Source organism: Plectropomus leopardus, chromosome 17 (genome assembly GCF_026936395.1).
Source record: "Plectropomus leopardus strain MGB_pleo_1.0 chromosome 17, ASM2693639v1, whole genome shotgun sequence".
NCBI lineage: Eukaryota > Metazoa > Chordata > Actinopteri > Perciformes > Serranidae > Plectropomus > Plectropomus leopardus.
The window spans coordinates 9,251,213-9,274,955 of NC_142192.1; the positions used below are offsets into that span (position 1 = coordinate 9,251,213).

The 23,743-nt window shown below is 36.8% G+C and overlaps 1 protein-coding gene across 3 annotated transcripts in view; it reads left to right on the top strand.

The window, feature by feature from the left end:
• Positions 1-23,743, top strand: part of csmd3b (CUB and Sushi multiple domains 3b) — a 463,214-nt gene that overhangs the window by 322,954 nt on the left and 116,517 nt on the right. For all 3 annotated transcript variants that reach the window (XM_088090048.1, XM_088090049.1, XM_088090047.1), the window contains 4 exons: positions 15,545-15,727; positions 16,084-16,410; positions 18,975-19,169; positions 23,067-23,205. In XM_088090048.1, the coding sequence (XP_087946174.1) occupies positions 15,545-15,727; positions 16,084-16,410; positions 18,975-19,169; positions 23,067-23,205 (844 nt within the window). The remainder of the gene's footprint in view (positions 1-15,544; positions 15,728-16,083; positions 16,411-18,974; positions 19,170-23,066; positions 23,206-23,743) is intronic.

Sequence of the window (23,743 nt, forward strand, 5' to 3'; positions counted from 1 at the left end):
TTTTTACATTATGAATGCATTGCATGTGTCTCTGTGTAAGAATGTGTGTGTATGGAAATATAAGTATGAGATAAAGTTGGTGAATTTAGTAAAAGGGCAGGAAATTAACAGTGCATATTTCCTCCAACTCCTTTTTGAGCATGTACAATTTAATTTCCGTTAGAACAAAGAACAAGTTTAAAAAGTGAAATTACATTGAGTTGGTTGAATAGGTTATAGTCCATTTTATTTATTGTCTCTTTTTTTGGTTTGTTTTACATGTTCAAAATAAATATCAATCAGTTGTACAAGGATTTATGGGTAACAGTAGTGCAACATAAATTATACGGGTTGTTTCATTGGTTTTAGTTTTTTAGGAGTGGACTGATTTATGTTTGCTGATGTTATTTTGGATTCGTGTTAATGTCTATTTTTTCAAGTATGAATTTGCCATCCTCTCTGGAGTAACTCTGAGGACCTTCTAAAGGTAGAGGACCCCCTGTTGAAGACCTGTAGTTTATAGCATATGACAAATACTGCGCTACGCAGGTAACTATACACTCAGCATTCGATTACTATTAGCAACCTAGCCATAAAATCAATTTCACAGTGGTCACAAAAGAGAAACAGCCAATAAGCTTTTTTCCCTCCAATCTCATTATCCTCCCCCCAAAATCTATTACCTTATTCTCTCAGATCTTTACAGGTAGTGCATATACACCCCTTGTGTGTGTGTATGCATGTGTGTGTGTGTGTGTGTGTGTGTATGTGTGCGTGTGCGTGTGCGTGCGTGCGCGCGCGTATTTTGGAGTTTTTGCTTGTTCGAGAGCATACATGTGTATTCCCATGGGCAATATGGTGTGAGCATGATGGAATATTATAGAACTGGGCTCAGTGTGCAATCGCAAACATACAAGTAATATTGAAGTTGTACACACACACACACACACACACACACACATACATGCGAACATGAATAATAGGGGACTATCTAAGTGTACTATCCAAGAGGGAACCTTTATTAGCAGTCATTTTAAAAAATACAAAACTAGAATTGAAAATTTACTTTTTGAGGTCTTCTTTTCACAATATTACTGCAAATGTGATTTTTACAATTTTTAAAGAAATTGCCAAGAGGGGACCTGAAGCCTTGAGCGACGTCTGCCTATCAAAGGGGGGACATCCATATACTGCAGTCAAACTGGTTTATCCTGGTTCTCTCACCTATAGAGTGCTTCTTTTTCACTAAATCTTCATTTGTATCTTTAAAAATGGGTATGTAAACTTTATTGCTTGCAATATATCAACATTTTTTGTGATAATAAATATTACAGAAATAATACTTGCCAAAGCAAAGTATATCTTTTAAAGAAGGCTCCCATAATCCTGTGAATTCAGTTTTATCTTACTATTTACTGTTAATAACTTTATTGTTGTCTTTGTTTTATATATGTATATATATATATATATATATATATATATATATATATATATATATATATATATGTATATTTAGACCAGACCAATTATAACTACCAATGTATCACCAAAAATTCAGAAAAATAAATCTATAAACGAGTAACATTATACATAAAATGATCAGCAATATAATTACTTATTTTAATAAATAATATATTTATTTTAATTAGTTAATCACTATAAAATGATTTAACACAAGTCTGTGACTAATCCTTAAAAGCTGTTTGCTTCCAAAAGAAAGAAATCAAACTGTGACATGACAGATGAGCTCAGGTCCAGAGAAGTCAGTGGCGTTTCTGGATTTTGTTGAATCTGGCTTTCACTTAGCATAGTAGAGTCTTAAATTGCATTTATAGATGCAGTGATGAACTGTGTTCACTGTCAGTGGTTTTCAGTGTCCCCAAGCTCATTTTGTGATATCATGTTGGTATTTAATGCAGTGCAGCTTTATGGGTCAAAGGTCATGGCCATTCATTTTGGTTTTTAGCCTTGTCCCTTTTATGCAGATATTTCTCAAGGTTCTCTAAATCTTTCATGCTATTATGGCAGATAGTTAATGGATTTGAACAGCAAATATCTTGTTTTGTAATGTATTCCTTTGTGTTCACAATAGTTTTCAGTGATGGATGAAACACCTGTGTTTGTTAGTGTATTTTAGCATTATCTAATCTAGACCCCATTCAAGATGTTTGTTTTTTAATGACTACAGTCTGTAACATACATACTACACACTGGCATGCAGCATTGTCACAGTGCACAAAGAGTGTGCGTGAAGTGAAAGGCACATAATAAATGTTACGATAAGTTCACAATGACACTCAGCTTTACAGGACTTTACATTCCAGTATTGTAAACTGAAACTTTTCTTTAGCACTTAAAGTTTAACTGGTATGTTAGTGTTTTTGATGGGCATTGAAATGGTGATGAGCCACCAACAACTCATCTCAAAACCATCACAACAGGATACACATCTATGAATGGGCCTTCATAAGTCGACTTCTGTTTGTACTCTTTGAACTTTGCACTCTAAAAAGAAAAAAAATGTCCACACTCCATTTCCTTTTGTAAGAAAAAACTAAAAAGGAGTTTTAAATTAAAATTATGTAACATCAAACTTTGACTTGACCTTTAAAATTGTTCAATTTCCAAAATACTTACCTGACCAGTTTTCACAAGTAGTGAATGTCAATCAAGTTTTCAATATACTTGTGTTCTCAGTCTGTACTTAAAGAAATGCAACTTGTTTGTTGGTGCACATTACAGAAGAAGGTCCACCCTTGAGTAGGATATAATGACATGAGTCCACTGTTGGCTGGTACATAATGTCACAAGTTCCTTCTTAGATAGCACGGAGTGACATTCACACTCAACCATGTAAAGCACATACAAACATATTTAATAATACTTGTGAAAAAAAAATCTCATCTGAATAATGTTACATTTCTTCTTCAAATATGATTTGTTAGTATGTTTGTGTAACAGAATATAAAGGCTCAACTTTTAGTGGCTGGCTTAACCTTTTTATGGCTTTGATACTGTATTAATGGGAAATTATGCCCATTTCTAAAAATACATACATATTATATTTCTATGATCTAAGGCAGTCTAAAACATTAGTAAACATGGGCAACTCGCTCCCATATCCAAAAACTGGAGTGCTTTGTGATGTCATGTGATATAAAGTGTAGAGTTGCTCCATTGATATGAAATTGTGAAAGATTTTCTAGATGACACTGAGAACAGCCAGAACAATGTTATAAGTATATGGGAACATTTTCTGTTACAGAACTGACAACACCAATATAATAAAGTTCATTTGGGTTTAAGGGATAACAAACATTCTGTTGGTCCCCAAAATTAGGCTCTCGATGAGCAGAAGGAGCAGCTCCAGACTTTATACTTCATGACATTACAAGTCTGAGACTTCTTTCTCTAGTGTCTAGATCAGAGATATCACACATACTGGCTGATCCCTTGGCCATGGAAAAAACATACTGGAATTCCTACTTTAGATGTTCACCTTTACAATGAAGGGTTTCCCAGAAAGGACCAAAACGATATAAAGGTCAGCAACAGTATTTGCTGATTAATCATAAAAATAGATTTATTATCAGACTTTTACTGAAATTCCCATTAAGAGTTATTACAAGCACAGGATCTCTTTTACAATGTATGTGCGTGCTTTCAATTTATATGCATAAGAATGCATTTTCTTTGTTGATCAACATTACAGAAAAAGGCCACACATAGAATAAAGCTTAATGTGGTCCCAAGTTAAGTTGGTACATAATGACACAAGTTCCCTTTTTGGATAGGACAGAGTGATATTCACACTCCACCATAGATTAATGAAAAAGAAATAGAAAGGTGCATTTTGTAAAGAGAAAATATCTAATACAAAATGTATCTATTCAGTAAAGCTTCTCATTGTTTAGTAAATTGGCACCAGAAATGTTGCCATTGTAGCTTTTAAAATAAAGGCTATAATGTGAACACAATTATAACTTGTCTTAATATTCACTGTGACGGACAGATGAGCTCAGGTCCTGGAAGTTGGCAGTGTTTCTGGATTTTGCTGATATCTGGCTTTCACTTTGCATAGTTAAGTCTTAATTTGCATTTATAGATACAGTGATAAACTGTGTCCACTGTCAGTGGTTTTTAGTGTCCCCGAGCTCATTTTGTGATATCCTTCAGTCATGTTGGTATTTAATGCAGTGCAGCTTTATGGGTCAAAGGTCATGGCCATTCATTTTTGGTTTTTAGCCTTGTCTCTTTTATGTATTTCTCAAGGCTCCTTTTCATGCTATTATGATAGGTAATGGATTTGAACACCAAATATCTTGTTTTGTAATGTGTTCCACTGTGTTCAAAATGAATAGTTTTTAGTGATGGATGAAACACCTGTGTTTGTAAGTGTATTTTAGCATTATCTAATCTAGACCCCATTCAAAGATGTTTGTTTTTAATGACTACAGTCTATAACATATACTACACACACTGGCATGCAGCATTGTCACAGTGCACAAAGAGTGTGCATGAAGTGAAAGGCACATAATAAATAATAATAATACGATAAGTTCACAATGACACTCAGCTTTACAGGACTTTTAAATTCCAGTATTGTGAACTAAAACCTTTCTTTAGCACTTCCTAAAGTTTAACTGGTATGTTAGTGTTTTTGATGGGCATTGAAATGGTGATGAGCCACCAACACCTCATCTCAAAACCATCACAGCAGGATACACATCTATGAATGGGCCTTCACTAGTTATCTTCTGTTGACCCCATTCAAAGAGGTTTGTGCAGCTCAGAACTAAGTTTTTATTATTGTTATATCTATTTTTTGGTTGTTTTTGATAACTATAGTTGGTAACACATAGAGTTGTAAATTAGTTGGCAAATACAGGGCTGGTATGCAGCATTGTCACTCATGCGGCACAGAGAGTGTGCATGAAGGCATGTGAGATTGCTAAAATAAGTTTACATTGACACTCAGCTTTACAGGTCTTTACATTCCAGTGTTGTCAACTGAAACAACTCTTTAGCACTTAAAGTTTAACTAATGTTAATGTGTTTCTGATGGCCATTATGCGTTAAAATTCAGACAAACAGAGCCACTGAGAGCCAAGATGCCCTACTGCTTTAGAGGGCCACTTAATAAATAATTACCTTTCAATTATTTCAGTGATATTACATACATGTGTTATTATGTCACTTCCCAGCAGATGTTTCTTCATGTGAAAACATGTTTAACTCCTTTTTGAATAGCTTGTAGTCAATTGTGCAATTGATTTACAAATGTGGAATTCTGCTTGTATTTCTACTCTTTACAGTTTAACATTATCTTACCCAACATCCACTTGTTTAACACAGGAAAGAGGAAAAAGCCATGTTTCAGTCAGATACAACATCTAGGATATGAGAAGTAAGCAACCCTGAAGCCCAATGTAATGTCCTCACACCATAACGACCATCGTCAGCTAGAAGAAACCATCCCCGCACTGCAGGGAATCAAGGCCTGACAGATTTTCACAGGCTGACTTGCAGAGAATCAAACCCTCACCCACTGCAGGTCACTCACTTCTTAGTGGCAGCAGTCTCCACTGTTCAACACTCAAAGTTAGGATCTGAGAATCATATGGGTGCTGGTCACTCCACCTCTTCAGTGTAGAAGAAATTACATATTTTTGTCCACTTCATCAACTGAAGGCCAAGTAAATATAAAAATATATCTATAAAACTGTGTGTGAATGTAATAAAGACAGATTGCTTTCTAAAGAATGCACAAAGCCATTGAATCAAATGTACATAGATCATACAGAGATGAATAACATTTTTTCACACATGAATACTCAGCCTCTTTAGGGATGCATCTTACTCCATAAATGTGGTAATTTTACGTGGTCGGTATCATCTTTCTGAAGCTGGCATTACTGTATTATAGGCATCATTAATAATAATTTGTTAACTGACTGTTAATTATACTTTGTCAATACTCCTTGATAACCAATGAAGAAATGATAACTAATTAACTTTACCCATTATAAGTAATGTTATAGATTGTTATTTTTATTAGTCAAATACCAAGACTTATACAGTCTTGTATAAATACATAACCAAGTATTAATGGTTTCCAACTAATTTGTAAACCTTTGTAAAACAAAAAAGTAAATTATACAATATAACATATCTCTTGGATAGATAGACCAAATATTTATAACACTTTGTTAACTATTAATAGTTGGTTTGAAAACTGTTTATAAACATTGTTTGGATGGTTTCTATAAAGTTGCAACTGCTAATGGTAATAAACTGTTAAACTGTTAACAAATACCATGTAGCAGATCTTGAAATACTATTTTTATGATCATTATAAAGTTACAGTTGCTATTTATATCTTTTTAGTCACTTAATAAATAATGTCTTTCTAAGCACTTTGTAAGGTATACATACATGTTTGCCCTTCATTAAATTTTAATAGGTTACAAAAGTTGCAAAAACAACAATAACCCACTACATTTATCTTTGGCTCAAAGTTGCATGTCAACATTGACTTTCTGTTCATATATATGTGTTTAAAATGATAATCACACAATCAGGACACAAACGTACTCTTTATGTAGCTCACCTATAAAACATTTAAAAGGGCCAAATTAGTTTTACTCCATACAATCAATAACCATTGACAACATTTTAACTATCTAAATAATGTTTGTAGATGCTTTACAGAGTATCTAATTCTGTAGTATTGTTTTACCTCTTTAGTTAAAACAGAACCTTTTATTATAATTAGAATAATGAAATGTAAACTTGAGGCAATAACCTGTGCAACATCAAAATGGTATGTCATGAAATAACAGATGTAATCATTAGGTAACTGAATATGTTCAACTACTTAAAGATCCATAATAGTACAAGTTTTGAAAAAAAAAACAGTATTTAAATGGGAATTAAAGTGGAGAATTGTATGCCTACTCTGACAATTTCAGGGTGTTCTTCCCAATAATCCAGGGATGTTGTACTAACCAAGATAAGCAGTGTGTGCTACTTGTTAAACCCAGGATGGGGGAATAAGCCACGTTTCAGTCAGTCTAAATCAGATACAGCATCTTGGATATGAAAGTTAGCAACCCTTAGGCTCAATGTGTCATGTGCTAACGACCATCGCCAGCTAGAAGAAACCATCCCGCACTGCAGGGAATCAAGGCCTGACAGATTTTCACACAGACTGATTTGCACAGAGTCAAACCCCTCACTCACTGCAGGTCACTCACTTCTCAGTGGCAGCAGTCTCCACTGTTCAACATTCAAAGTTAGGATCTGAGAATCATATGGGTGCTGGTCACTCCACCTCTTCAATGTAGAAGAAATTACATATTTTTGTCAGCTTCATCAACTGAAGGCTCATAAATCTAACAATATATCTATAACACCATGTGATTGCTTACTTAATAATGCAGAGCACCACTGAATCAAATGTTTAACATCTTAGAGAGATGAACAACAATTTTTCACAAACAAATGAATATTTAACCTCCTTTAGGGATGCATTTCGGCTCCATAAATGTGCTGGTAATTTTACCATGTCAGTGTCATCTTTCCTAAGCTGGCTGTTAACAGACTGTTAATTTCACTTTTGTCAATACTACTTGATAACTAATAAATAAATTGCAACTACTGATGGTACGCTGATACACTGATACACTACTGATGGTATATTGTTAAACTGTTAAAAAATACCATGTAGTGGATCTTGACATATTATTTGGGAGGCCATTTTAAAGTTGCATTTGCTGTTTAAATCTTACAGTCACTTAAAAATGCTTTGTTTCTCAGCGCTGTGTAAGCATGCATACACGTTTGCCCCCATTAAATGTTTTATAGGTTAGAAAACTATTTATTTTCATATATAAGTTCAAACTGATTTATGACCAAACCTTTAAATTTATATCACTGCAGCTCAAATGAAAAGGGTTCAGGGAGGTGAAAATGGACTACATAAATTCAACATTACAGATCAATAACAAAACCTATGTTACAAAACTACAATAATCCACCATGTTTTTCTTTGGCTCAATGTTGCATTCTGACATTTTATTTCTGTTTCCTGAATATGTTTAACATGATGATCAGATGATCACTCTTACTCTTTTAGTTTTGTTTTACTCCTATAGTTGAAACCAAACCTTTTATTATGATTAGAACAATTAAATGTTAACTTGGCACAATAAACTATGTAACATCACAATGGTTTGCCATGAAATTCATGTAATTATTAGGTGATTAAATATGTTCAAATATTTAACTATCCAGTAAAAAGTACTACTTTTGTATCAGTATTCAAGCTAGTGGGAATTTGAGTGGAGAATTATATGCCCAATCTGTAAACTTTTAGGATGTTCTCTTCCCAATAATCCAGAGATGTTAAATTACCAGCTAAAATAAGCACTGTGTGCCACTTGCTTAACCCAGGACAGGGGACAGACCCATGTCTCAGGCAGTCAGAGTTGGATGTAACATTCTAGCTAATATAAATTAGCATCTCTGAAGCTTAATGTGGAATGGCCTATTGACCATCGTCAACAACAAAGAAACCAACCCCCACACTGCAGAGAATCAAGGCCTGGCACAGAGCTGCACACGCTGACCCCTCACCCTCTCCAAGTCACTCATTTCTCAGAGGCAACCTTAAAGGCACATGGGTGCTGGACACTCCACTCAGTCAATGTGGAGGATTGTTTAATGCTTACATCATAAACTAAAAACCCTTTAAGGAATTTGAAATTCTTCATATAAAACCAAAACTGTGTTGAATAATAATAAGTCCCTCTGGTCACTGCAGCATGCACACAGAGAGATGGCAAATCATTTAATCCAATACAAAATGAGTAGTCAGCCTCTGTTAAAGACACAATCCATAAATGTGCTGGTAATTTTGCATGCCAGTACACCCATTTAAAAAACTCTCAGTTCCTCTCCTACAACAGAAGACTTCAAAGGTCGTACACAGACAATCCAATCCAAATCTCTCAGCGTTATTTTTTTATTTTACTTGAAAGTGAATCCTATTTTGATCCTAGTTCTGCAGTTTTTGTATTGTTGGCTGTTTTATATTTCTTTAGTTGTTTTAGTAGTTGTAGTTGTTTTGGTTTTCTTGAGATCTAGTAATGTGTATATACAATTTTATCTGTCTAATGCAGATTTAAGATTAATTTAAAAACATTGGAGAAAATATAAAACAAAACAAAACAAAACAAAACAAGAAGTGTCATTTTGTACAGGCCAAGAGGGGACAAAGTGTGGACTGACTTTCCTTTTTAGAATTTAAAGTTAAAGTACAGCCAAAAGTACAGCCAAAAACCTATAGAATTTGAAAATAGTTCATCTCAGCAGTTGAACAGAGGGTTTCAGAGGTTAATCATTCCTCTAACTGACTTATCCCTGTAACTGAGACAAACTGATTGCTCACAAAACCTCCCATATTATAAATACCATTAAAGATTGCTCTAGTCATTTATATCATGATGGGTTGTCAATGTGTTTTCAACACAAGGTAAAAAAGGAGCACACTCTTAAACAGCAACTCAAAACTTATTCAGGTGCACGATTCAAAAAGCAATGTACTGTGAAAAACTAAATGATATTTCTATCTCCAATTTCCTTAAAAAATAAATAATTTTATTATTACATTTTTGTAAGATTATTTTCTTTGAACAATAATGCATCTAACTTCTTTTTTTCCTATTCTTTGTCATTTATCCATGTTAAAATGGGAATGTCACTCTATACTATATATCTAAGATGGAACTTGTGTCATTATATACCAGCCAACAGTGGACTCCATGTCACTTTATACAACTCAAGTGTGGACCTCTTTTCTGTAATGTGGAGCGACAAATAAATGGATTCCTATAGATGGGCACACATACATTGGATTTCAACCATAACAATAAATGCCAAATTCAGCTGATTCCTGTGAATTCTGGGAGACCCTGCAATTTTGTCAAATCACTGCAACTATACAGAATTCTTAACTATTTAAACCGGTTAAAATCTGATTTTCACTGTATGTCTGTTCACAACTAATCCACTCAGTTCCTCAGTTGCCTCTAAGTATTTCTGAGTGGCTCTGATGTTTTACAAATAAGACTTTGGACCAGCAAAGCTATTTTAAATTATTTGCTTCATTTTATGCAAATATTGGCTCTGAAAAGGCATCATTCAATGATGATGAAACTTTATTCCTTTTTAAAAAAAATAACATTTTTTGTTTTAATATTCTTTTTCCCAATAGAAAAAAACTTTAAATCCTCAAAAATAAAACCTAAAACTTGCATGGCATTTTTTTGCTTGTAAAACTGTTAAATGGAAGTTTTGAGTACGTCCATCCATATTCTCAAGTGATGCTAGCCACGCAAGATGCAGATGTGCCTCGTGGTTGTCTGGCTGTCTACTGACGATATAATAACAATGCGCTTGGCTCTGTCCGGCTATGTTCTCATCTCACATCATCCTGCCATGATCCAGATTGATGCAGGTATGCCAAAAAGCACTGACAGAGGGAATGTATTTGAAAAGTTAACAATGAGAATGGACTGGGTAGCCCTTTTTAAACAGTGTCAAGCTATAAAATGGTAAAGACATCCACAACGGCTGAGCCTTTATATTCAGTTACAAAAATACATACTTACAGATCCTTTTAGAAGCAAAAATTACATGATTTAGTTTATATATTTACAAGTAACTTGTGTCATTATGTACCAGCCAACTGTGGGACCCCTGTTGCTTTATACTACACAAGTGTGGACCTCTTTGCCTGTAGAGTAGATCAGCAAATAAAATGCATTCCTGTGATTATAGAGAAAAAACATATGTACATTGTAAGATTGACAGAAATCTAGTGCTTCTAGTGCATCTAAAACTCAAAGGGAGTTTTGGAGGATTGAGCTAATCTCAAGGTTAAGTTAAATTCTGATAATAAACTAATTTAAGCAATTCATTAAAATTAGTAAAGATCTTGCTGGTATTTTCTCTCCACATTTTCTTCCTACCATTATTATTATTATTATTATTATTATTATTGTTATTGTTATTTCTCCTTTCTTTAGATTTTAAAATATTTCCTTGCCCTCTGGGGAAGCCGTATTGTAAAACAGTGTCAAGCTAGATGGTTAAGCCATCCACTAAAACTGAGCCTTTTATAGTTTGTTATAAAATATTAGTTATAATTATAATAATCACAGTCATTGTAATCATAGTTGAGGAATAATTTTGAATTATTTAGGTGAGATTCTTTTGTGTAAGTCTTATCTAACTCATTTTATTTATTCTTTACATGGTGGAGTGTGAACGTCACTCCATGCTATCCAAGAGGGAACTAATTGTCATTATGTACCAGCCAACAGTGGACTCATGTTGCATTATCCTATGTTTGGACATGTTTTCTATAATGTGCACCCACAAACAAATTACATTTCTATGAGCACAGACTGAGAGTGTATATTGAAGTATATTGAAAAACTGATTGACATTCAGTGCTCGTGAAAACTGGTCAGGTCAGTATCGTCAGGGACTGAACAACTTTAAAGGTCTAGTCAAGGTCTGATGTTACATCATTTTACATAATTAAACCTAAAAAGAAAAAATCTTACTGCTGATCATTTTATGTAAAGGTTTATTCTGCTTGGATTATAGTTTTCTTGCTTTTTTTAAGGCTCTAAAATACTGATTTCTCTCCTGCCTTCTGGGTAGCCCTTTATTTTAATACAGTATAGAGCTTAAAACTTATGAAATCACCTAAAGCCAAGCCTTGAATTTTAATGCAAAGACTAATAACAAATCACTTTTCAGGAGACTGGTGTCTTTATTAACTCTATCATGCTATTTGTATCATATTTGATACATTACATTCTGTGGCCTTCATGTCACCCACATTAACATTACTAAAGCCTGTTTAACGGCCCTTTTGCAGTCTGAAAGGCTGCTGGGGAGAGGAGTGTTAAAAGCGACGTGTGTGAATGGGTCGTTCAAATACCAGCTCCAACCAGGAGGGAGAGCTCTGAATATGGATATAAACACTCTCACACTTTGGTCCCCTCTTGGCAAAAATCTGAAAAATTTCACCAGAGGCCATAACACATGATTTTATGATGATTTAGAGCATGTCCAAGTGGGGACTTAAAAAATGTCCCCTGTTAGTTTTGCCGTTCCCTGTTGGTGACTGTGTAACGATGAGTATGTTCCCTGTTATATATATGCGCGAGTGCACACATACACTTGAAGGAGCCTAATCCCCTTTGTGAGTCTGTCAGCCTTGTTGTTACAAACACAATAGGATTACTTGTGTGTTTGTGTGTGAGAGAGAGATGTGTGTATCCCTGTGTGTGATGCTACGGGAGAGACTGACTGGATGTGTGATTGTGGGTCCTGTTTGTGTGCATTTGTGTGTGAGAGGGTGGTAGTATAGGAATGTTCCTACAGTATGTGTGTTCTCTCTCCACAGCATTTTTTTTTATTCCTCTGCATGGTGTGTGTGTGTGTGTGTGTGTGTGTGTGTGTGTGTGTGTGTGTGTGTGTGTGTTCATTCACGAGTGCGTGTGTTACGCGGGTTGTGATTGGTTGAGTCTGTGGGTCTCATAAAGACAATGTCATGATGGAAATTAATGCAATACATCACAAACACACACTCAGGCACATACACACATACATATACTTACAGCAAAGCACACACCTTTGCTTCCTGCCATGGGCCATTCCTGTAAATAATATCGAAAATAGGAGAGGAGAGCAGGGGAATAAAGGGGAAGAAGGCTGGGGAAATGGAGGGTATATTTCCTGAAATGCCGTAAATTTTTAAGAGAATTATGGTGACACGGTGGCACATTTATATAGAATCAGAGAAGGATCCGTGTCATCTTAAGGTCGGACTGAATGTGAAAAAAGAGGTGTCATGAATACTTGCAAACTCAGGGGAAGGAGGCACGTAGGACGAGATGGATGCAAACTTGCTTGAGGCAACGGGAACTAAGAAGTAGAAGCATTCTAGAAATCCGCCTGACGCAGCAAACCAAGAGCCAATCATCTCTGAGCAAGGCTCCATTCAGTTGGCAGTATATTTTCTGTTCAAAATGGATGATGTTGCTCTTGCAGCATGACATGGTGTTTCACAGCAGGGAAATATGGCCTTTGGGTATTTGGGGCTGATAACACTGCATGGCGACCACAAATATTGTTAAAGCTGCACTACAGTCACTGGATTAGCTAACTGATAATACATTTGCTGACAATGCTAATGTCAAAAAACATCTATACTATCTTATCTTTCTCTTTTGCAAAAATGGCAGAGGAAAGATGTTAGCCAAAACTAGGACTATATAATAATACAGTAGCTATCCATGTGGGTCCACTTCACTAAAGGTTTGAATACACAGGTTACAGAATATAGAAAAGAACAACTATATAAAACTTAATGATAAATAAAACTCATATCAAATCTTAATAAAAGTCCTACTGCAAATACTGCTCCTCCTGATATATGCCACTTAGCAGTGTTTGCAAACCATCTATACTGTTTATTTTATATCCTTGTATCTAATTCGCCTCGTCTTATTGTAACAAATTCTATGTAAGTTGTTTATTTTAAGACTGCTCTTCTCAACAGATATTTTCTTTTCTTTTTTCTTTTTATCCCTGAACTTCAACAAATTGTTTTTCACACAATACCTTTCACCTTGATGCCAGTGTTTTCAGTTGTGTTTAATTTCTTTTATTCTACCCAGTTAAGATGATTATGCCTTCCTCTTGAATGTCAGGAGTTATTTTTGCACAGTGACAGATAAACCTGTGAACTTGGTAAACTATCTTACTAGGCTAGGTAAAATTCAATGTTACAGGGCAGAAGTATTCTTTATAGGGATGTCCCAAAACTTCCATTTTCCTTGATAACATAGATAGTAGAACTAGACGGTGCACACTTAATGTACTTAAAAGTTATTAAAATCAATCCAGTATTTATTCTTAATTGTACAGCTCTCCATTACTTTAAAAGAAAATCCCCCAGCATTAAGGTTGTGTTTTTTTTTTTAAATTAACTATTACTTTTTGCAAAATAACATCAAATAATGAACTCTGTCTTTAATCTTTTTGGTCTTTTCACTGTCTCAAGGGAATTTTTCTGTCCCTTTAAGAGTGCTTTTCAGTGTTTGTTGCTTCGGTGCAGCAGTTAGAGTGACCGATATGAGCTGTATTCTGTGTAGTGTAGTGAGATGACAGCAAAACTCAAGAGACTCTAATACTGAGCTGATATGAAACAAGTGCTCATAACTTGGGTTAATAACAGAAAAAAAGGATATCTGCATTGTGTGTCAGTTATGGTGTGTGATGTTTCGCTTCAGGAGGGGCTTAGCCTCTGCTCCTACGCATACCAGAGCTCAATGAGGTGCAGGAGAGACCGATAGTGGAGAGCTGGAAAGTTTACTGTAGCTTCACTCGTTGTGTTGCTGGGCATTAAACCTTTACAAATAAAAACACCGGCTGAAATAAAACAAAAGATCAGTTGGGTTCTATATAGCTCAATATAACTAAAACTTGATCAGTTTTTAAAAAAAATGCCTTGATTTGCACTGACACTGATCTGTTAGATCAGATCAGGGCTTCCCTAAATCTGCATTTTTCCAAAAGGAGCAAAAAGTTAGCCCTTCTCTCTACTGTCATACTTCCCCAGCCTGGCTGGGACTTTCAGCTCCAAGCACCACTGACGATATAAATCTGGGTTATAAATATGCTGTATATGTGAATATTTCCACACACCTTGAAGGCTGAGTCCTTGGCAGTGTCCTGAGTTTGAGTCGGAACTGTGGCCTCTTGCTAAATTTTGCCCCCTCTCTCGCTCCCTCCTTTTTTTTATTCAGTATCTGTCATATCCCTGTTAGAATAAATAAATAAATAAATTTTAAAAAATGTATATATATATAACAGACGTGGCCACAGATTTTTGGACTTCCGTTTTGAAGCCTCCAAGGCATTCAAAGCAGCCATGCCGTCGAATATGCTGAACTTTAAGAATTAATAAAATTCAAAAGGGTTTGTTATATAAAGATACAACCCCCCATACAGTTGTCAGGAATGTTGGAATTAGCTATGGAAAACCATAAACATTTTTTGTACCAGGCTGTGAACACTTTTATTTCTAATGTAAAGTTGGGCATGTTAACAAAGGTATCTGTGGAGACTGACTTGCTTTTAAAGCCAGCTTCAAGTGACCATTCAAGGAACTGCAGTTTTGGGCACTTTCGTGTTGCCTTCATTTTTGAGACCTGGGGGTTGCCGCCGGTGGATGAACACAGATTAGGTGCTCTTGTGAGTGAGATAGATAAGATAAAAAAATATCTATGTGTGTAATTATATATGTGGGGCTTACTTAAAATTAATAGTGTTCATGTTAATGAACCAACATGTCACCTAATCAGATGATCGGGCTTATTGATGCATGTTTTTTATGGTTTCTGGACAACAATGGAGGTCTATGATTCAGCAGAATAATATCCAGATGTTAATCTCTCCCTCTGAAACTGTGTTTTTACAGAAATAGACAAAGAGAGTTGTGGTGACCCTGGAACTCCTCTCTATGGAATAAGAGAAGGGGACAGTTTCTCAAATGGAGGAATCCTGAGGTTTGAGTGCCAGTTTGGCTTCGAGCTGATTGGAGAGAAAACTATTTCCTGCCAAGACAACAATCAGTGGTCAGCAAACATCCCCATATGCATATGTAAGTATTAAAATCATTTGTAGGTTATTCCTAGGCACATGGCTGCAGAGGGGGGAAAAACATGGCGTGTGCTCTGCTGTGATGTTGATAACATTCAATCTGACCTGTCACCATGGTGACAGTACAGAGTTTATTATGGCCTGGAGCGAATGATGACCGATGATGCTGTGACGATGAATATTTAACAGGAAATTTCTCTCTCTGCATCTTTTTCTGTCCCCTTCTTTTCCCTTCTTACATTTATGTTTCTCCCCACTCTCTGTCTCTATCTGTCTGTCTCCATCCGTCTCTGTCTCTATCTGTCTGTCTGACTGTCTGTCTCTGTCTGTGTTTCTGCACTTCTCTTCCTCCCACAGTCCCCTGCATGTCCAACTTCACAGCTCCCTCAGGAACAGTCCTCTCCCCAGATTACCCAGAAGGCTATGGGAACAACATGAACTGTGTCTGGCTCATCCAATCAGACCCAGGCTCCAGAATCCACTTGGCATTTAATGACTTTGACCTCGAGGCACCCTACGATTCCCTGACGGTGAAAGATGGCGAGACAAATGATGCAGGAGTCATCGGGAGGTTCTCTGGTGCTGAGAGTCCTTCCCATCTGACGTCCAATACCAACACACTGAGGCTGGAGTTTCAGGCTGATCACTCCATGTCAGGAAGAGGATTTAATATCACATACAGTAGTATGTCATTTTTCTATTTCATTTTATTCCACTTTCTAATTCAAATATGCGCACATTGCCTATTTGATCTGCTGCGCTGTAACACAGGGTGGGATGTGGCAATACTATATTGATAATACACTACATAAAAGTATAGTTTTCCCACAAGCTGAAGTTTGATAAATGGTTATGGAAGATCATTTAGGGTCATTTATTTTCCCTTGCAGCAGAATAATGCAGGAGAGTCTGAGGCTGAAGAATTGTTATATTTTGAAGCGAGGAAACAGCACATCTCATATGACTGTATATGAATTTTATGCATGACTTTCAGCCTATACCTCTAGCAGGTGTATTAAATTTGAAGTAGTTTCATTTTGAAACAATATATCCATCCATACTTGAAAACATTCTGTGGCCTGAAATTCAGCTGTTACAATCAAATTAAGCAACTATGTAGTTAGTTTCACTGATCAGCCACAACATTAAAGTCAGTATGACATGAATAACATTGATGACCTCATTACAATGTAATGTTCTGCTGGGAAGCCTTGGGTCTTTGCATTCATGTGGAAACACTTGACATGCTCTGCCCAAACACCACTGCAGATGGGCCCCCAGCTCTTCCAGTCCACATGTTGAAGTATCACTGGGCAAGAAACTGAACTGATACTAGACCCCGAAGTGTTCTGATCATCAATGTATGAGTGTGTGTGTGTGAATGGGCATGTAGTGTAAAAACAAGTGCTGGGAAGATTAAAAAAGCACAATGCAAGTGCAAGTCATGGCAACAGCACTCCTCACTGGCAGTGGCTTGCAGGACAATGGTCCATATCACACCTTAAAAAACTGATCAGGAATGACCCAAAGAACATGACAAAGAGCTCACGGCTTGGACCTGGTGACAAAATTCTACATATCCCAATCTGATCGACCTGGTGTCCAAATTTCCCAGATCCTAATCTGGTCATGCATTCATGGCAAGTGCTGGAACTCCTCCTCACAAGTGAAGGAGTGTACTTGATCTGTAATAGTGTTTGTGTGGGTGACACCATGTCAAGTAGCATTAACATGAATGCCAGGACCCAAGGTTTCCCAGCAGAACATTGCATTGTCGCAAGATGTTGAATGATATTCACTTCACCTGGCACTACTTTTGATGTTTTGGCTATGCAGTGTTTGGATGTTTGGATGTTTCATTTTAGATCGAGGCTCTTTTAATCCACAAGAAGTTAGATCAGACTGGAAGCTTCAACAACACAAAGAGTTGCTCCGGAAAAGACAAAACTCATTGATCCAAGAGGTTTCATGTGGTCAATACAGCAGCTAAGAATAGAAGTGTAGGATGCAGAATAAAAAGGAAAATGCGGGATAAAAAGTATTAAAGGAGGACTTTTTGGGAGCTTTTTGGCCCGTTTGTTGTCATACCCAGAGTCAGATGAGAACATCATCATTTCATCATTTTTTTTATCTCTGTGCGTCCAGTACAAAGAGAGGTCCAGGATGCATTTAGCCTTGCTTAGCATAAAGAATAGAAGTGAGAGGAAGCCGCCTTGTTCTGTCAAAAGTGAAACAACACAACTTCCAAAACCTCCCAAATTTCCTTTTTTTAAACATCATACATTGAGTCTTTCACCTGTGTCAAAATAGAAAGGAAGACATTAGTCTTTTAGGAAGAAGTTGTGTCTTCATTGTAAAGTTGTCAGCTGTGCAGACGTTTGAAGCTGATCAAAACCCAGGTGACTCTTAGATGTATTGATGACTAGCTTGCTAGACAACAGGATACAACATGTACAGTAAATAGATAGCTTTTGGATTTGTTGGAAGGCATATTTGTTCGTTTTTGATTGTGGCGAACCGTTTGCCCCTGCTCACAGTCTTTGAGCTAATTCAGGCTAAACACATCTCTATACCAGACACACAGAAATGGAAATTGATATTGATCTTCTCATCTGACTGCAGGCTTGACGGCAAACAGACGAAATGTTGAAGTGTTCTGTCCACAAACTTCCGCACAGCGGATCTGTGACTTCAGCTCAAACCATTCCTTGCATATCTAACTTTTTACATTTTTCGGGTCACTGCATTTGTCACTTTTAAATCTTTCTATCAGCTGATCTCACCACATTGCTTCCACTGGCAAAACATGGGAAATATAAGGTTGAACTTTACAGCCTTCTAATCTGATGAGCCAGATCATATCCCGAAGCTGACACGCTCACATGAGTTTTATCAGAAGTTGCATTGCTTATATCCAACCTGAGCACAGTGCAAATACACTGTAGCGTTATAAATGAGCATATTAGCAAAGATATAGAAAGGCAGAGCGGGAATGTAGAACAGATAGATTACACAAGATATTTTTCCTGGCCAGGACTGAACACTCAAACACATCACGTTGCAGCAATAAATCTATATGACGAGTTCTCAGACATGTCATCAAAATGTAGCCTGTGAGTTTCCATTAAATAAAGGTCTCATAGTATTTAATAACATTTCTTGTGTATGTGTCTGTCTCTCTCTGTGGACAGCTAGTATCCAGTCTCCTACTCATAATATCTGTGTGTGCTTGTAACTTTTTACCCCAGCATTTGGCCACAATGAGTGCCCAGACCCTGGCATTCCCATCAACGCTCGTCGCTTTGGAGACAGCTTCCAGCTTGGCAGCTCCATCTCTGTGGTCTGTGAGGACGGTTTCATCAAAACCCAAGGGACCGAGACCATCTCCTGTCAGTTAGAAAAGGGAAAAGTCATGTGGAGTGGGCCCATCCCTAAATGTGAAGGTAAATATTGACTTGATTGCTAATTAAACCATTAACTCGGGAACAATATGTCATCCAAGATATCATCATTACTACGCATAAAGACCCAGCAGGTGGGAATTATGCATCAGTTCAACAGAGGGAAAAAGATATGGAGGTGTCAACCTAAATATCCAGAGAAAAAGCTATTAATACACTGCCGCCACAGGTACAGCTACAAGCTTACGTCTAGCAGAACTTTAAAAAGTATACTACGCAAGATTGTCGGTTACTGTTTGTGAAAACACTCGCAAGCAAAAGTACAAGTGAAATCCTACCTAAGATTCACTTACGTTTGGCATTTTGCCTCATTCTGTTAGCTTTTTGCGGCACCATGTCTCTTGGATGCCTGCTACATATGTTCTGGCACCTGGTTGTTGTTGTTTTTTTAAACAGGGTTTCCACAGCCATGAAAAACCTGGAAAAGTCATGGGATTGATAAAAATCATTGAAATAGTAAAAAACTCGTAACTCATTACTGTTGACATAATAGGCATTGATTTAGGATTACATAATATATTGTTTCAGCACTAACATTGCAATATCTAAATCTAAGGACATACAAGATCTAGTAAGACAAATTACCTTAAGAAGCTTATTTCCTGCTTGAAACAAGTGAAGCTGAACAGTTTCCTCATTTTCATGACTCATAATGACCAAGCCTTCCCTGTTAATACAGATTATGTGTATTTGTGACGTAGCGTGTCGCCATTAGCTTTGAAAAGCGAGACTCTCCTGAATGTGTGTGTGTGTGTGTGTGTGTGTGTGTGTGTGTGTGTGTGTGTGTCAAAAAGAAGTGGGTTGGCAAGACACAATGAGGCACATACTTTTCTGAAATGAAATTGTAGTATTTGTCCTTGAAAAGTCATGGAAAATTTTTGAAATGTTGTCTGTGGAAATTTGTGAGAAACCTGTGTAAACCCCGACCTCACCTGAGCACTGTGGAGTACATGCCCCACACAAAACGAATAATGAAATCAAAATCCAGGCAAAATGCAGAAAAAATACAGCACCACACACCTCTAGTGGGTCATAAGTGATGATTAAGAGGGATTACTTCTGTATGAGTCTTTTCATTGTTTTTTAGGAAAACCCTGCATTGTATCTGTAAATCCCCCCACCGTTTGATGGTTTTTTGCTTGTTTTTTCCTCTGTCACAAAGCACCGTGATTGCTTTCTATTTTCTTAAGAAAAGCAAACATCAACAGGACACATTTCATTTTGTTGTCCATAGTTACTTTGGTTGTTTCACCATCCACCATTTCCACTACAGGGACAATGCCTGTGAGCTAGTTCATACAGTCAACTCAAGCTGCACTGATTCATACACACGTCATATGTCACTCTACATATGTCATCTACAAAACACACCCTCCCAATGTGGCAGTCTTTTTAAGCTGCAAACATTTCCTCAGCTCTTCCTCTGCCTTGTCAGTGCCGCTGCTGCCCCGTATCAGTATTGCTGCCTGCTCTTTCAACCCAACCTTCAGCCCAGCATCCACCTGCAGTCTCTCGCCAAGGGGGAAAATTATAACCCTCACCCACCAGAATCTCATGTAAACATACCTGCGGGGAGTGATGAGGCCGTAGTCTGGATGCCAAACTCTAGCTATGTTCTGCTGTTGAAATAAACTTTTCAAATGTTAGTTGTCTTACTGAACTCAGGATAGTAACTGCAAAGAACTTAACAAACTGCATAGTGAAAACGAGGCTTATAGGGAGCCAATCTAAATGCAGTTGGTGTCAATAATCTATAGCCATTACACCTTGTAATCACCATTTACTTCATAATGATAATGAAATTATAATTATACAAAAAAAACTTTGAGAATATCAAACCCTTTCCTGTAATCTATATGCGAGAAGAGATCTATAGAGATGACCTTGTGAAGTTAATGACAAATATAAGAATATATACTATAGTAGATATAATTAAATGTAACAGTCAGCGGTGTGAGGAAAGTTACAATTATTGGTGGCAGCTTTGTTGAAAAGTCAAGTAAAGTCTGCTTATTAGTCATTACACCGCTTCACTTTGATTGCAGCTGTTCCATACCTAATTATACTATCCATTTCACACTATAACACTGTCATTTATCATATATATTGTCAGAGTAATTATTTTACCATTGAAAGATATAATAATTTGCCAAGGTGGCATCAGTGCAAAGTTTAATCAGCTGCTTATGTGAAAGTTCAGAAAAAAAATAGAAACGTAAATTTGGCCTGTTAATATCAGATGGAACAAAAGGCCTGTGTGTGTAAGTGCATAGCTGTTACTCCAGCCTCAGATATAATTAACTTAAGATTTCTTACACGCCTGCTGTTGATAGAAGTGTTGACAGTACAAAGAAAGGCCATGATAATTATGCTCCAGGTCATTTAATGTCCCCAGATCCTTTGTAGCTAATGTGTGCCTATAACTACTCAGATGAATATCCACCTACTTGTATTCAGCATCCACCTACTTGTAACCAGAACAAATTTACTTCAGACACCAAGTTAAATTCTAAACAAGATCAAATTTAAAAGAATACTAGAACAGAATAGCTCCTGGCTAATCTAGCCTTGTGATAACATGATGTTATCCTCTCAAATCGTATTATGAATGTTTCATTTTTTATGTTCCTTTGTATGTAAATTGTGTTTTTCTTTGCATTTAACACCATCCTCATATTATGTGGCATGCGATTAGCACAGTTAGTGAACTTAGTGGATCATTTTAGCAGCTAAAGAGTTATATACATATCCTGCAGGAGTTGGTGGAGGCAAAAACAAAGCCAAAAAGAGAGTACATTTTTGACTCATCATCAACATGGATTTATCATGTGGCCATAGACGCAGCTCCAAATGAATGCTAATGTTGCTACATTTCTGCGAGATGTTTAAATAAGGAATAATTTCCTAACAACTTCACCTCACCTGTCAGTGTTGTGTTTACAACTTGTTACACTGCCTGCATTTAGCCAAAAAAGTCAATGTAATATTCTGAAAGGTTCAATTAAATAAACTACATCAATAGAATATTATTGACTTAAGGCCTACAGCAGGACTATAGCTAGTTATCCAGAGTAACTGTAAAATCATGGTCTACTGTTGATGAATTGTGAAATCAGATCATGCAGATTGAACCAATTGCCTCATCAGCCAGGTTGTTAGCTTAGCATGGCCCCTTTCAGTTCACTATTAATTTACAGGAGGCGTTATCAATCTGGGTGTACCAAAATTGCCTAAAGACACAAGTAGGTAAACTCAAAACTGACCAGAGCAGCCAGTCGTATGATGTTGTGCAGGGAGACACATGAAAGTTGGGGCAGCACTTGGTCCATTTTTAAAGCAGGGAAAAAATAGCGGCCCAATCACAAACTTTCTTCAAATTATAGCTTGATTCACATTGATCAGCGCAGCCTAGTTTGACAGTTTGATCTGTGTTGCATGAGCCTGGTGAGTTGTGCTGGACAGAGCAGGCTGGATGCAAATACAACCAATCAGAGCAGCAAAATGTGTGACATGCAGCTTTTCAAATCTGGACTGATGACGCTCTTCCGTCAATCATTATATCAAAGCCCACGATTAAACAAACTGTTGTAATTGGCCCTGCTCAGGCAAAACCAGCTGGAGATCTGTCTGAACTGAAATGGGGCCATTTGCCCGAGCAAATGAAATATGAGTTCATAGATCTGTCTGGTTCTCAGGCGACCAGTTTACTGTCACAGCAAAAAACATTCACTCGCCACACAACAACTTGGACATACAGTATATTATCTCAACTCAGACTAGACTTGTGGTGGTCTTTCTTCAGATCCTCTCTAGTCTTCTCCTTTGCGTCCTCTATTATCTCCCCTAACGGCCCTCTTTGTGTCCACTCTCCTCCTCCAGCCCCATGTGGAGGCCACTATTCAGCCCCGAGTGGAGTGATCTTGTCTCCTGGGTGGCCTGGTTACTACAAAGATTCCCTCAGCTGTGAGTGGGTGATTGAATCCGAACCTGGACGCTCCATCAAAATCACATTTGACAGGTGGGTGGCATAATTCTTTATTCTGCATATTATAAAGAATCTCAGAGCTCTGAACGGGCAGAACTGTTCAGATTCATCAGAACCACCATCAATTACTTCTGACAAGCAAAGATTTATCAGACTTAAGGTTTATGGGGATTCACTAAGATTATCATAACGATCTCTTGAATTTTATAGGTTATATAATTAATATCGGGTGATGCAAATTGATCAGGAGGAGTGGGTAATATTTTGGTTTATATTATGTGTTCTCTGAGCCTTTAACTGGTGATAGAAAAAAATTAGAGGATCCTGTAAAATTATTTTATAGTTGGTTTGGGTTTCTGTCTCAGCTTTATTTCATTGTAAAGTTAATTTAACAGTAATAGCTCAACAACCTGGAGTGAGGTCGGAGCAAATAAAAATAATAATAGAAAGTGTTGCAGCCCATGTATTCTTCAAGATTTTTGTACATTGTAACTACTATGACATCTGTTTTTCACCTTGATTTTTTTTTTTGTTTGTTTTGTTTTGTTTGTGGCTTTTTCATTTTATGGTA